Source organism: Astatotilapia calliptera, chromosome 7 (genome assembly GCF_900246225.1).
Source record: "Astatotilapia calliptera chromosome 7, fAstCal1.2, whole genome shotgun sequence".
Taxonomy (NCBI): Eukaryota; Metazoa; Chordata; class Actinopteri; order Cichliformes; family Cichlidae; genus Astatotilapia; species Astatotilapia calliptera.
Window position 1 is genome coordinate 1,118,534 of NC_039308.1, and position 13,778 is coordinate 1,132,311.

Here is a 13,778-nt window from a genome sequence, read left to right on the forward strand (position 1 = left end):
ATTCAAGCTGCTGTCCGTGTGTGTGTGTGTGTGTGTGTGTGTGTGTGTGTGTGTGTGCACCATCAGGCCGAGCTGCTACCAGAGGCTCTGACTTGCGTTCCTTCAGTAACAGCCAGCTGTAAGACATCTACTCTAATGAAGCTAAATGTGAAAGAGCAACAAAAGGTGCTGCAGGAGACGAGCAGATGCAGGCAAAAATAAAAACAAGTTCATCACAAATCCAAAATAAAATCACAGGAACTGATTATTATTTAATTTTTTTTGTATTTAAATAATTAATTATTAAGGAAAATGAGCTTAGTATGAATCTCTACCATGCCACGTACACTTTATTTGACCACACTCGATTAAATTCAATGTTTTAAACAGTGAAAGTTTGTTACTTTTAACAAAATTTACATGTAATTAAATTATCTATGTTGGGCAGGACAGGATGTACACAGGCTGTTACCAAAATAAAACAGGCAGTGACGAATGGAGAACTCGAGGAGAAAGACAACGCTAAGAAACACAAGCGATGGCCTAAAAGTGGCATCACCAAGTAAAGATATTGGAATAAATGAACACTTGTTTTCATATAAACTGATCATAAAAGCTGTGACGTGAGGTCATCGTCATCGGGGAACGAGTGGCATCGAAAGAAGAAGAGATGCTGGAGGCATGGCTGACGCTGTCTTCCACACAGGCTGGTTTGGGCTCTTCGGCGGTGGTCAGCTGGGATGTTTGTGCAGGAACAAGGCTGAGGTCATAAAAGCAATCAAACCTGTGAGAGGAAAGCTTTGGTTGACTTGTAATCGGATTACTCCAGAAAGTCTGCAACACTGTAATTGTCTGATAGAAGATCACCACTTTTAACTCCAGCAGCGTCTACGCCGGTAGATTTATCAGGCTTCACCTTCGAGCTGTTGGTTTCGGGGAAAACATCCCGGAGATCATCAATTAAATGACAAAGAGTCCCGTAAAGCAGCAGCAGAAGAGCCCGTGCAGTTTGAAGTTTCACCGAAAGCTAAACAACATCACCTGCTCAGGAAGTGATCAGCATGGCGGGATGATGTCAGAGGCTCGGAGGCGTGCTTCTGTCTGCAGGATGTGAACCCGGGCCGCCTGCGTTCTGGGATGTGGTTTGTCAGCCCTGCTTTTCTGCCGTTTGATGTGGACAGGAGACACTTTAGCAGATTGAGGGTTAGCGCTCTGCCGCAGCAGCTCCTCTGGTATGTGAGTCAGCCCTCTTCCCAGAACCGCCACTGAGGCCACATGTGGTGGCGTTTACGCCGGTTAACACTAATGACCCGCCTGCTGAGTGTAACTGTGGCAGCAGGATCTGTGTCTAACATGACCGCTGCCACGAGGACTGACCTCTGAGGAGGGGAAGTGAAAAAGTTTCTGTACGTGCAGAAAAATACCAAGAAGGTCTGTGATTTAAACGCAGCTCATACTGGGCCAGAACCCAACCAAGAGCACTCCAATGAAAGGATTAACAGACCACAAAACATAACGTTTTCATATCAGACACACACTGTAGGCTGTTGTAGCTCTGAGTGGAGTGGAGGCTGTGAGTGATGGTGCAGAAACCTCCTGTTCTGTCTTTCACAGCTCCTGAACGCTCGGGCTAATCCTAGCAAACCCTCCTCTTTGCTTTGAGCCTGGACAAAGACAATGACATAATGCTTCAGGTTACACACACTTAAGTTCAGTTGGTGACATAATACAGCTCGCAACTAAGGGTGTAATAATATATTTTATTTAGAATTATAAGGTCATTATATTTACCCACAAATACTTAAAAGTCATGAGCTTTGTGAGCTGTATTATAAAGTGTACGTGCAGCAGTCCAACAGCTCGGCTTTGGACATCTAACCATATAAAACCAGTCCGATACGGCGTTCGAGCCTCAAAGACGAGTCCCTCTTTTTCTAGAATTCGTGACTTTTGCATTATAAATAAAGTTTGTGATTCAAACTGTGTGCGTGGTTGCAGGTTGCTGGTTGGAGCTCCCTTTGAGTCCACGGGGAAGAAGCAGACTGGCGATGTGTACCGATGCCCGCTGGACAGCAAGAACTCTGCAAACTGCAGCCGACTCAACCTGGGTGAGCAGCAGTGCATGAATATTGATGATCAGGTGCTTTCAGGTGTGTAAACTGTCACAGAGGTCAGAGTAAAACCTGCAGGGGGAAGGTCGTGGACCTCATGGTGAAGACATTTTCACCATGGTGTCATCGCCTTGGCCTCAGGTTTCATGTCGGTTTGTTGCCACCTCAGGCTCACTGCTTTGTCGGCCCTTTAAAGTGGAAATGCTGCTGCATGTAGGAATGCTTCCGTTAGATGTTTCAGACAGCAGGAACTGCTACAGGAAGGAAGATTCAGGACTTTCACAGGAAAACACACTAAAACATTCAACTTAAAATCACAAAGCATCTGCTCTGGCTGTGATCAGGGAGACTCACTCTGAACAACGTGTCTGAGAGGAAGGACAAGATGAGGCTGGGAATGACGCTGACCTCCAACCCCAAAGACAGCAGCTTTGTGGTGAGTCCCACCGAAAGAGTTCATCACGATAAAGTCACCGCCAGAATCAAAGCTAAGGTAGAGGCCTCTAAGAACAGAGCAGAGGGAAGTGAAAACAAACAGTCACCATTGTTTTAACTGCTCAGCACTTATAGATTTTACAACATACTTGTAGTAAAAATGGTCAAAAAATGGTAAACGACTCATATTTACATAGAACTTTGAGTACTTAGTACTCTCTTACTCCAAAGCTTAGTCAACCTTTCCCTAAAGTGCTTTTCACCTAACATTTACAGTCAAGGAAACTTTAACATGCAGGCTAGAGGAGCTGAGGATCGAACCCATAACCTTCTGATTAGTAGACAACCCGCTCTACCTCCTGAGCCACTAAAAAGCACCAACAGCACAAACACCGTGCAGAGCTTCTGCTGTTGTCACTGGTTTTATTTTATTTCATGTGTTTCTGCACGTCACACCAAGTCATTAAGCTTTGATTTTCTTCCTTCCTCTTGTGTTTGTCCACTCGGTGTGTGTGCTGCCTCAGACCTGCGGTCCGCTCTGGTCTCACGAATGTGGAAGTTCCCTGTACAGCACTGGGATCTGCTCCAGAGTCGGCCGAAACTTCAAGCTGTCCAACACCATCGCACCTGCCCTGCAGAGTAATCAGCACACTTCCATCCACCTATCCGTCCATCTGTCCATCCAGTTTCTAACGTTCCTTTACAATCTTGTAGGGTGTGAGACGTTCATGGACATTGTGATTGTTCTGGATGGTTCCAACTCCATCTACCCCTGGTATGAAGTTCAAGACTTCCTCATAAACATCCTGCACAAGTTCTACATCGGACCAGGTCAGACACAGGTTAGTTTATCTCTTGATCAGAACCAGATAAAGTGAGCATCCTGCCCTATCTGCACACAAAGACTGTAGTGCTTTTAACCCTCTGAGGTCTGAGTCATCATCAGTGCCCGGCTCTAAACCCCACACAGTCAGAATATGCAATTCTTGTTTTAATTATATTGTCATGCCAAGTTTTTCCAGTCCGGGAACAAGGAACACCAAAACTATTCACATTTCCCCCAAAAAGTCAATTTTGACCTTCTCCGAAATGTTGGGTTACCACTGATCTTAGATCTGAGAGTTCATCTGTTCATAGTTTGAAGGTGACAGGTGCTGCATGAGTGGTTTATTGTTCATGTGGACAGAGCTGTATTTTGGCTGCAGGTGGGAGTCATTCAGTACGGCTCTTCGGTTGTCCACGAGTTCACACTGGATGAGTATCAGACGGTGGAGGACGTAGTGGACGCTGCCAGGCGCATCGACCAAAGAGGTGGTGAGGAAACGAGGACGGCATTGGGAATCAACGTGGCCCGGTACGACACCAAATTATGACCCCAAACAAAAATGTGCTGGGCCCACACAAACTTACCCTTAAATAGTTATTGGTCTGATACCATTACCCACCTACTCTGAGCAACCCTGAGAGTTCCAGTCATTTACTCATGTTGGGAAAATGGATTGAACCAAAGTTTCCTAGTGTATAATTTACTAAACCTACCAAAATTAAACCAGTCAGAACATTAATTACTTCCATATGGCAAAGTATAAAAGTTCTCAAACATGAACCCACAGATGAAGCATCTCCAGCATTTTTCAGCCAAAGCAAGTTTTTCTTTCCCCATCAGCTCCTGGAGGCCGTAGCTCCTGTTTCTTTTTCTTGGCCTCGTAGCTAAAGGCCAAGGATTTCCAAAAGATGTTTGAGTCTCTCTGAGACGACTACCAAGAAAAGTCCAAAGCAAGCTCTGGATGAAAACTAACAAAGTGCCTTCACAGAGGACTTAGATAGAGATAATGTTAGCAACCAAGCTACACCAGCAGGTACATTAAGCAGCTAGCTAAGATTAGCCAGAACAAGCGTTCAGAGCTTTGAATCTTCTGAACTTCATCCGATGTTCCTGTGCAGATCCGAGGCGTTCCAGCGCGGCGGCCGGCCGGGAGCTCAGAAGGTGATGATTGTGATTACAGACGGTGAATCACATGACAGTCCTCACCTGGTGCAGGCCGTCACAGACAGCGAGAGAGACAACATCACCATGTATGCCATCGCTGTGAGTCTTAGCCCCAGACCCCCCACCCCCACCCATCGAACTCTGTTTCTATTGGTTGTTTCTGGACTTACGAAGCTCTGACTAACATCCTGTTTCCTCTGCATCTCCTGCAGGTTCTGGGTTATTACAACCGCCGGGGAATCAACCCCGAAGCCTTTCTAAAGGAAATCAAGTTTATTGCCAGTGACCCTGATGAGATGCACTTCTTCAACGTGACAGATGAATCTGCGCTGAAGGACATTGTGGACGCCCTGGGAGAGAGGATTTTCTCTCTGGAAGGTCAGCTAACATTTATCCTGTTAAACTGTAGTATTTACAGAAAAGCGGAATCCATCGTACTAACGAGCATTTCACAATTAACTCTGAAAAGTATTATCTAATGATATTCATTAAAGTGTAACAGGAGGACTGGAGGGTCTGGAGGGAAAAGTTAAGTCGTCTTTGTTGTTTGTCCGGTTTGCAGGAACCAGCAGTCAGGGTCGAGGGTTCGGTCTGCAGATGGCTCAGGCCGGTTTCTCCTCACATTTAGTCAAAGTGAGTGACTCACAGCTGCATTCTTACACAGTGGTAGTGATGTGTGATAAATGAAGCGCTTTCAAAAGCTTCCACAAATCTGTCTATGATAGGAAAATGGTTTTCCTGTTGACCCACTCTGTTACATTCAACACGCAGAGCACTGAGTGCAGAAACAGGTGCAGGTACATATTTGTCACACTGATGTGTTTCAGATCATCAAACAAATGCTAGCAGTAGACAGATAACAGAGTAAATACAGCTTTTAGAGGACGAGTTCATGTTTTAAAAGAAATACGAAGTAACACACAACTTAGTGATGGGATATTTGGACGGCACATGGTTTTTATTGACTGAGAAAATCAAAGGACAAGTATTACTTTTTAAGTGATAGAAGTTTAACTTGGATAAAGCGATACAAGAATTTGTGAAGTAAAATGGAAAAGAAGATCTGTGGATTTTCCATTTTAGGATTAGATTTCAAAGATCTGTCCACTCTGGACAGAAAAAATAATAACTTCCATTAAATTACTGCTGAAAAACATCTTCATCTACTTTTTCTGCATAAAAAGGGACTTGGCAAAGTATCAATTATTCAATTTCCTCAAGTTTTCTTCACTAAAGCTGAACCCAGAAAGAAGACAGGAGCAGAGCGGCGGTTTTGCCAACAGAAACTTAAATGCTGGTATCGGTATCGTCCTTGAACATCCATCACCAGCCTGGTTCTGGTCCTGACAAATATCTAAAGCTGCAGGATGAGAAGCTTCGAGAAATATTTCTGTTGTTTCTCATCCAGGGAAAATCGTATCCCAGCGTCAGGGAGTGAAAATGTGAGGTGGAAACTGTGTGTGTAACAGAGAACAGATGGTTTTCCTGAACGTAAAGCTGCAGGCACGAACTCATTGGAGAATAGATGCAAATCTGCACACACACACACACACACACACACACACACACACACACACACACACACACTGACTGCACACAGACAAATATGCAAAGTGTTTCTGCTCTTAAGTTTTGGGATTAAAAAGGTAAAATGAGGCAGACTGATGAGGAAAACAGGCATCATAGCATCATCTCTGCCTGCAGGAAAACCATCCTCAGCTCAGGTTTACTCATGCAGGGCTCAGCAGCTCAGGTCCTGCAGGCGGGACACTTTGTGGCGCTGGCACCGCCAAAAATTTGGTCACTCACTGCCGTCCTCGACTTTCTGTCCCGGAGAGACGATGACTCAAAGATTTAAAAACGTTCATATCTGGACTTTACGACGGCCTGGCTGCTCACACGTGTGTTGAGACAGTTCAACTGAGTTTAAGGACGATTCAGAAACCATTTCAGTTCCAACATTGCCAGCAGGTTTTTTCATCGTGGGGTCTTCAGGTTTGCAGCTCAGAGCTCAATAAGTTTCCCTGTGTAACATCTTGTCACTTGTGAACTGTTTAGGGCCTACGTCCTCATACACGCCCTTATATGGTCTTTCTATCCAGTTCTTCTCAAGATGGAAATCATATAAAACTGCAAGGTTTCATTTAGAAAGCGACATTTCCCAGAGTTTTCTTTTCAAATAACAGTTGTTTAACGTGGCTAAAATACAACCTAACTAACCCAGGCGTTTCACCAGCCACCTGATGATGTTACTGTCCTATCAAAAGTACTCAAGTACAGTACAGGAGTCACGAGCAGTGTTGGTCAAGTTACTTGAAAAAAGTAATCAGTAACTAATTACTGATTACTTCCCCAAAAAGGTAATCCTGTTACTTTACTGATTACTTATTTTCAAAAGTAATTAATTACTTAGTTACTTAGTTACTTTTTAAAAACCCGATTTACAACCTGAAGAGGTGATAAATAGATCTTTCAGCCCAATTCTACTTTTTCTGCATAATCATCATACAAAATGTAATCAGATGGAAAAGTCTCTTTTTAAAACTTGTTTTATTAGTTTTAATCTTTTAACTTTAAGCATCAAACAAAAATGTAATTATCTGCAACATTCTCTGACTGGAAGAAATTAGTTTAACATTGAAACCTATTTTCTGCACATTCCAGCACATAAAATAAAATATTTTGTGTGTTTACACTCAGTCTTTCAAATAGATGCAAGTAAAACACAGCAGAAAATAAATAAAGTCAAAGACTCAGCGGTCCTGTTGCCCTATTTTCACCTGTAAAGCAGGAGTGGGGCAGGCGGAGGTTTACCCTGGTGCAGGTGTGCCGCGGTCAGTGGAAGAATCCGCGAGTTTCTCTGTGAGTTTCCCATTACGTCGTAGCTACTCGGTGCTTGTTGGAAGTTTAGGGGTTTTTTCGCTGTAAAAAGAAGTTTTCTTCCCACGCACAGCGGACACTAATGTTTTTGTCCCTTTTTATGGAATCAAACTCAAAGTAAGGTCAGTACTTCCACGCTTTAAACGCTGCACGCTCATACTCTCTCTGCACTCGATATGTGATCCATTGTTGATCTGCACACAGCTGTTGTCACGAACGGCGCACTCGCTTACGTCACTGTCGTGAGACATTCTCGCAAAAAATCACGGTTTTAGTAACGCAGTAACGCAGCGTTCCTACGGGAAAGTAACGGTAATCTAATTACCGTTTTTGCAATAGTAATCCCTTACTTTACTCGTTACTTGAAAAAAGTAATCGGATTACGTGTTACTGCCCATCTCTGGTCACGAGTGACTAAAGGGCCTTTAATGGGGAAGTGCAGTGCCAAAATCAGTCAGGGCCAACTCAGACCTCCCAGATGGGACTCTGTGCTTTTCCCAAAGGTTTGGTCATTCAATGCTGTCCGATGACTCAGTAACAACTTTAATATCTGGACATACAGTCAGGGTTAGAGTGGGTACCTAGAGTTTCTAGGGTCGCCTCTGGGAGTCCTCAAACATAGTGGGTGGTAGTGCCTTCCCTTTAAATCCATGTTTTCCTTTAGGATGGTGTTCTTCTCGGAGCGGTGGGCGCCTATGACTGGAATGGTGCCGTGCTGAAAGAAAGCAAACACGGGAAAGTTGTTCCACCGAAATCATCCTACCAGGATGAGTTTCCAGAGGAGCTGAAGAACCATGCAGCCTATCTGGGTAATATTGATATAAAGTGTACAACATGATATGTGATATACCAGCCTGTAGTCTGTGGGTCTTCAGAAGGAATGGTGAGCACAGGGGTTGTATAGCTGCGATACATGAGATCACTCTAAGGCTATGCCCTCTATGATGTCATACAGATTCAGTAGTAGAAATAAAACATGATAAACTGACTGTTTAGAGCAGTCTAAAGTGTGTGTTTGGCCCATTCTGGTCACATTACTAGAAACTTTAGTCAGGTTTAATGGGAACATCCCCCTTTGGAACAGGAAACATATGACAGGAAATAAGAAAATGCAGAGTCGGTCTACTTTAAGCTTTCTTACCTTGGAAGAATCCGAGGAAATAGGTCTAACAAAATGGAACGGTCAATGTGTGCAAGTCAAACGAATCAGTTTTTCATCTTCTTTCAGGCTACTCGGTGGGTTCACTCATTTCATCCCGCGGCTCTCAGCTTTATGTAGCTGGAGCTCCAAGATTCAACCACACTGGAAAGGTGATCATATTCACCCTGAAGAACAGTGGAGACCTGACCATCTGGCATGCACTGCTGGGAGAGCAGGTGTGTTTTAATCCACTGTGACCATATTTGAATGAATCAAACCTGGTGGACATTCAGGTATCTCTTCCTTGGTGTAATATCTTGTTTAGTTTCTATGGTTTATTTGTGTTTTTGTCTAGATTGGGTCATACTTTGGCAGTGAGTTGCTATCGATGGACATTGACAGTGACGGACAGACTGATGTCCTCCTGGTGGCAGCACCCATGTACTACAGCCATGGCTGGGAGAGAGGCAAGGTTTACATCTACTCTGTTACACCGCAGGTATAAAAACCACGTACTGCTACAAAGGAGCAACCAATTTCTCTGTAACTGTCATTATAGCAGAAGAAGTTGTCACAAGATGATAACCCCACACAAGAGTCATGGACAAATTATGAGACAAAAGGTCCTGTGCACAGATTGGTAAAAGTACCTCAACCCCCACTGACAGCTTTATCTAGTTTTATCTCTTCAGGCTCTCAAAAAAGAAGGCAGGCAGACTTCTTTAGGCTCAAACCTAAAGGTGTCCAGCTGTCTTCTTTTTCAAGCTCTTAAAACTAGCATGACCTGGATGACTGAGAGCCACAGAGGTTCAACTAGTGGTCAGTTTGCTGGTTTTCGTGATTATTTTGAGTTTCTCTCTCCTCCTGATTGGTTTCTGTGTCGTTTTGAATGTTTTTCACTTGTTTTAAAACGGTGAAAAAGAGTTGCAGAATTATCTGTCGCTTTGTGATTGTTTGTGTGACTGACCTTCCATCACCTAATGTGAACTATGTCTGTGAAGGTTCTCAGTCATCCAGGTCATCGTAGTCAAAGGAGCTTGCAAAGAAAAGCGTCTGGACTTCTTTAAGTTACTTGTAGACGTTTCACCTCTCATCCGAGAAGCTTCTTCAGTTCTAAGGTCAAATGGTGGAGAGTCCCAGATATAAACCTAGTGGGAGTGGGACCTCTACATTGGAGAGACCAAACAGCCACTTCACAAGCGCATGGCACAACACAGAAGAGCCACCTCCACAGGACAAGACTCAGCAGTCCATCTGCATCTTAAGGATAAAGGTCACTCTTTCGAGGATGCCAACGTTCACATTTTGGACAGAGAGGACAGATGGTTTGAAAGAGGAGTGAAAGAAGCCATCTATGTCCACTGTGAGCGACCATCTTTGAACAGAGGCGGGGTTTACGACACCAACTCTCTGCCATCTATAATCCAGTTTTGAGATCCCTTCCCAGACGCCTTAACGCCCACTCACATCCTGGGCCATCTGACCTCAGGAATTCGCATGATAAGGTGGGGCCAGGTTTCACAATGAGCTCACCCGAAACTCTGGCTGATTGGGACCCACACCCAGTTTCACACCTTGGCTCAGGCGATTAGAGGATCATCAGGGGGTCCTTTTGTCCCTCTGTGGGGGGATACTCCCACTAGGTTTATATCTGGGACTCTCCACCATTTGACCTTAGAACTGAAGAAGCTTCTCGGATGAGAGGTGAAACGTCTTCAAGCAACTTAAAGAAGTCCAGACGCTTTTCTTTCCAAGCTCCTTTGGCCAAATGTGAACTATGACTTCAAACAAAGCCTTGTTCATGCCCCATCTGTGTGCTGTTAGGCCTGTTCAGTAATCTGTCCACGACTGGATTGAAATTACTTTTTTAAATGAAACCTTGATTAAAAAAGAACAAAACCTGAACCAAAGAATGTTTTGTTTCTGTCCAGACGTCGTTTGTCCTGCAGGGGGTGCTGGAAGTGTCTGACCACTCCCAAAACTCCCGTCTGGGCTCAGCGTTGGCTCAGGTACCTGACATGAATGGAGACGGGTTCAAAGAGCTTGTTGTGGGAGCACCACTGGAGGATGACCACCAGGGGGCAGTCTACGTCTTCCATGGCAAAGACAAAACCATCCAGCTTCAGTACAGACAGGTAACCAGTCCGGATGCTAAGGGACCTTAGCTGGAAGAGATAATGCAGCATCAGAGAACCCAGAGAGTTTTAATCTTCTCTCGCTTTGCTTCTCCAGCGTCTGTCTGCGGCTGGTTTTTCTGCAGGTCTTCAGTATTTTGGCCAAAGCCTTCATGGCGTCTTGGACATCAATGCAGACGGACTTGTCGACCTCGCAGTGGGAGCGCTGGGAGCTGCTGTCATTGTCTGGTCAGAGCCTCATTCATAAACTGACAGATGATTTGACCCTGTAAGGCTGGAAAAACGAATCAAATCGGCGTTCTTTCTAAAGGCCAGCAGGGGGCGACTCCTCTGAAGTCTGGCTGTAGCAGTTTATGAGAAAATGAGCCTCCAGCTCACTTAAATACTGACCTAAACACTTGTGATGAGTTTAAGCTTTAATGACTGTGTTCAAAGCATCTTCAACACAACATGATGTCTGTTCAGTAAACAAGGGTCAGAAAGCAGGGGATAATTTAGGGCGTGGCTAACTTGTGTTTGACAAGTCACCTCCCAATAGGTGTTTTTTCCTTCTGAAAAACTCAGGCCCTCAGATTGAGCCTGTATGAGGTTGTTGCAGTTACAGCAACCAGACTCACGATGAGTCACCACCACCTATGAGGGATCAATGTGGTCCATAGGAAACTATAGACAGATAGACTCTTCCTATCAGATTGGAGGGCATTGCACTCACTGAGGAGTCTTTGTGAAACCAAACCCTAGTTTAAGTACATCCAGTAAAACCGAGTTATGCGGGACCTGTCTCTCCACAGTTTGGAACTCCAATACGCACAAACACTCATAATAAGAATGCTTCATCCCTGCAGGTCACGTGGTGTGGTGCAGATTCAGGCTAAACTAACCTTTGAACCCGAGAAGGTCAACATCTTTAACAAGGACTGCCAGCGAGGAGGGAAGGAGGTCACCTGCATGTCCGTGATCGTCTGTCTGAGTCTGGACTTCAGGACAAAGACCAGGACGAAGACCAGGAAAGATGTTGGTAGGAGTACACAAACATGTCTGCTTATTCACCTGCGTGGGATCTGATCACCACACTGAAAGGTCCTGCCTCAGGTTCAGGCACGTTTTCCTCAGAAATGACATTTAAATCAATCTCAAATGAGCTTTTGAATCAAATCAAAAAACTGGATCCACACATAGAGTTCAAAGATCCAGAAACATTATTATCACTTTGACACCTCTGATTGAAGGAGAGGTCAGAGGTCAAATGTGACATATTTCAAATGCAGTGGTACTTTCTATATGTTGACAACACACAGCACAGTTGTAATGATTATAGTTTCTAAGTTCTGAGGATTTTTGTTAACTTTCCACTGACAAATCATGAAGGCGACCTTGAAGATCTCAGTGGATGGAAATCAAAGTTTAATGGATTGTTGACATGACCCCGCTCTACACCTCGACACCACTAGTTCCCTCACCGGAGGTAACTATGGTGCATCATCTTATCTCTGGAACCTGGCCCAGAGGAGACGCAGCACCCATCTGAGAGGAAAATGTACATCCTAGGACTTGTGCCTAGAGACCTGAGCCTAGCAGCAAAGCTGGACGAGGTCCAGGGGTGAAGGAGAAGATGACTTTGAACGGGAGGTTGGCGTGATTCTGTCTTTAGTGTTTGTTATGAGTTACAAATCGCTTCCTTCTGTTTTTACATCTGGCAGCATTCACACTTTCCTGGAAATGAGGTCGGCCGCTAACAAAAGCCAAATTTGTGTCCGAAGGAAAAAGGTAGCAGCTAATCTGCTGTTGTGATGTCACAGTATGAGATCATCCTGGAATAGCTCATCCAGTCTCTCTCTGAACCGGCCGAGTTTACGTGTCATTCAAAAGAAGAGAAATATGAATTCTTCTTCTTCTGCTAACAGCTGTGCAGTGTTGCAGCTGAGTGGACGCAGCTGTTTTCTGTCTGTGTGGAGGGAAGCTTGTCGTGGTCGCAGAGGCCCACGCTGTTGTCGTGTCTCTGTGTAACCAGCTCCAGATGTTTGGGCCGGCTGCATGGAAACCTCCCTAACATGCTAACGCCAGCCAGCTGTTTAACTGTGTCGCTGCTTCTCTCTCCGTCACCTCAGACCTTCTTCACGTCTCCCTCTCCTCGAGCTCCTTATTGCCCACCCGCCTCCCTAAGCGTCCAGCCTGGATTGGACGTTTAAAGAAACACGAACACGAGCGTGGCTCAACAGATCGAAGATCTGAGCCACAGGCTGAACCTCTGTTTGATTGGACCAAATATCGACCCGTTTTTGTCAGTGTGGACGTGGCGTTTCTGACACCAGCTGAGCAGCAGCTTACCTCGGCTCTCCGTGCTCTCATAAATCAAACTCAGTTGTTAAACAGATGAACACGAGCTCTGCAGTTACACTGTAGGCTGCTGCATCCAGCAACTAATAAGGACGCAGGAAATGCGTCACTTCATTACTGTAGATCAAGCACTAAGAAGTAGTTGCTGTATTTTACGCGTGCGTTGCTATTATGAAAGTTTCTAAAGGCTCTCAGACTGAAGAACAGTTTGGCTGCATGCCGTTTCAGACATTAGCTGCACACGGAGATGAAGAACACACACCGGCAACGTGTTTGTGAAAGCTCACGAAGGTCCAGATAACGGACTGACACCAGCTGCATTGTCAACATATTTATTTATTAGGATCTGCTTTAGTTTAGCCTGAAAGCACGACGAGTCCCGGACATAAAAACAAACATCAGCACAGCACTGAAACTTCAGTAATACAACCACATCCGAGTTCAACCTTCACAGGTATTGTTTTGATGACTTAATGAAGAACCTGAATCAGACCCAGGATCAGGGAGAGGCAGCTACCTGCTAGTTTGCAGGATCCAGATTCTTACTCTGGATGGCATTACCTTGGCCTCCAGTAACACTGTGAGGAACCTTGGAGTCATGTTTGACCAGGACATGTCCTTCAACGCACATATTAAACAAATATGTAAGACTGCTTTCTTCCATTTGTGCAACATCTCTAAAATTAGAAATATCCTGTCTCAGAGTGACGCTGAAAAACTAGTTCATGCATTTATTACTTCCAGGCTGGACGACTGTAATTCATTATTAT

The 13,778-nt window shown here is 44.7% G+C and overlaps 1 protein-coding gene across 4 annotated transcripts in view; it reads left to right on the forward strand.

The window, feature by feature from the left end:
- Window positions 1-13,778, forward strand: part of itga11b (integrin, alpha 11b) — a 36,836-nt gene that overhangs the window by 12,916 nt on the left and 10,142 nt on the right. For 2 of the 4 annotated variants that reach the window (XM_026172398.1, XM_026172399.1), the window contains 14 exons: window positions 1,978-2,087; window positions 2,435-2,526; window positions 3,050-3,164; window positions 3,240-3,367; window positions 3,731-3,879; window positions 4,470-4,614; window positions 4,728-4,893; window positions 5,078-5,148; window positions 8,060-8,204; window positions 8,624-8,772; window positions 8,892-9,035; window positions 10,468-10,671; window positions 10,769-10,899; window positions 11,517-11,689. In XM_026172398.1, coding sequence (XP_026028183.1) covers window positions 1,978-2,087; window positions 2,435-2,526; window positions 3,050-3,164; window positions 3,240-3,367; window positions 3,731-3,879; window positions 4,470-4,614; window positions 4,728-4,893; window positions 5,078-5,148; window positions 8,060-8,204; window positions 8,624-8,772; window positions 8,892-9,035; window positions 10,468-10,671; window positions 10,769-10,899; window positions 11,517-11,689 — 1,922 coding nt within the window. Of the gene's footprint in view, window positions 1-1,758; window positions 2,088-2,434; window positions 2,527-3,049; window positions 3,165-3,239; window positions 3,368-3,730; window positions 3,880-4,469; window positions 4,615-4,727; window positions 4,894-5,077; window positions 5,149-8,059; window positions 8,205-8,623; window positions 8,773-8,891; window positions 9,036-10,467; window positions 10,672-10,768; window positions 10,900-11,516; window positions 11,690-13,778 lie in introns of those variants that run through there. The other 2 variants (XM_026172396.1, XM_026172397.1) reach the window with 1 other exon arrangement.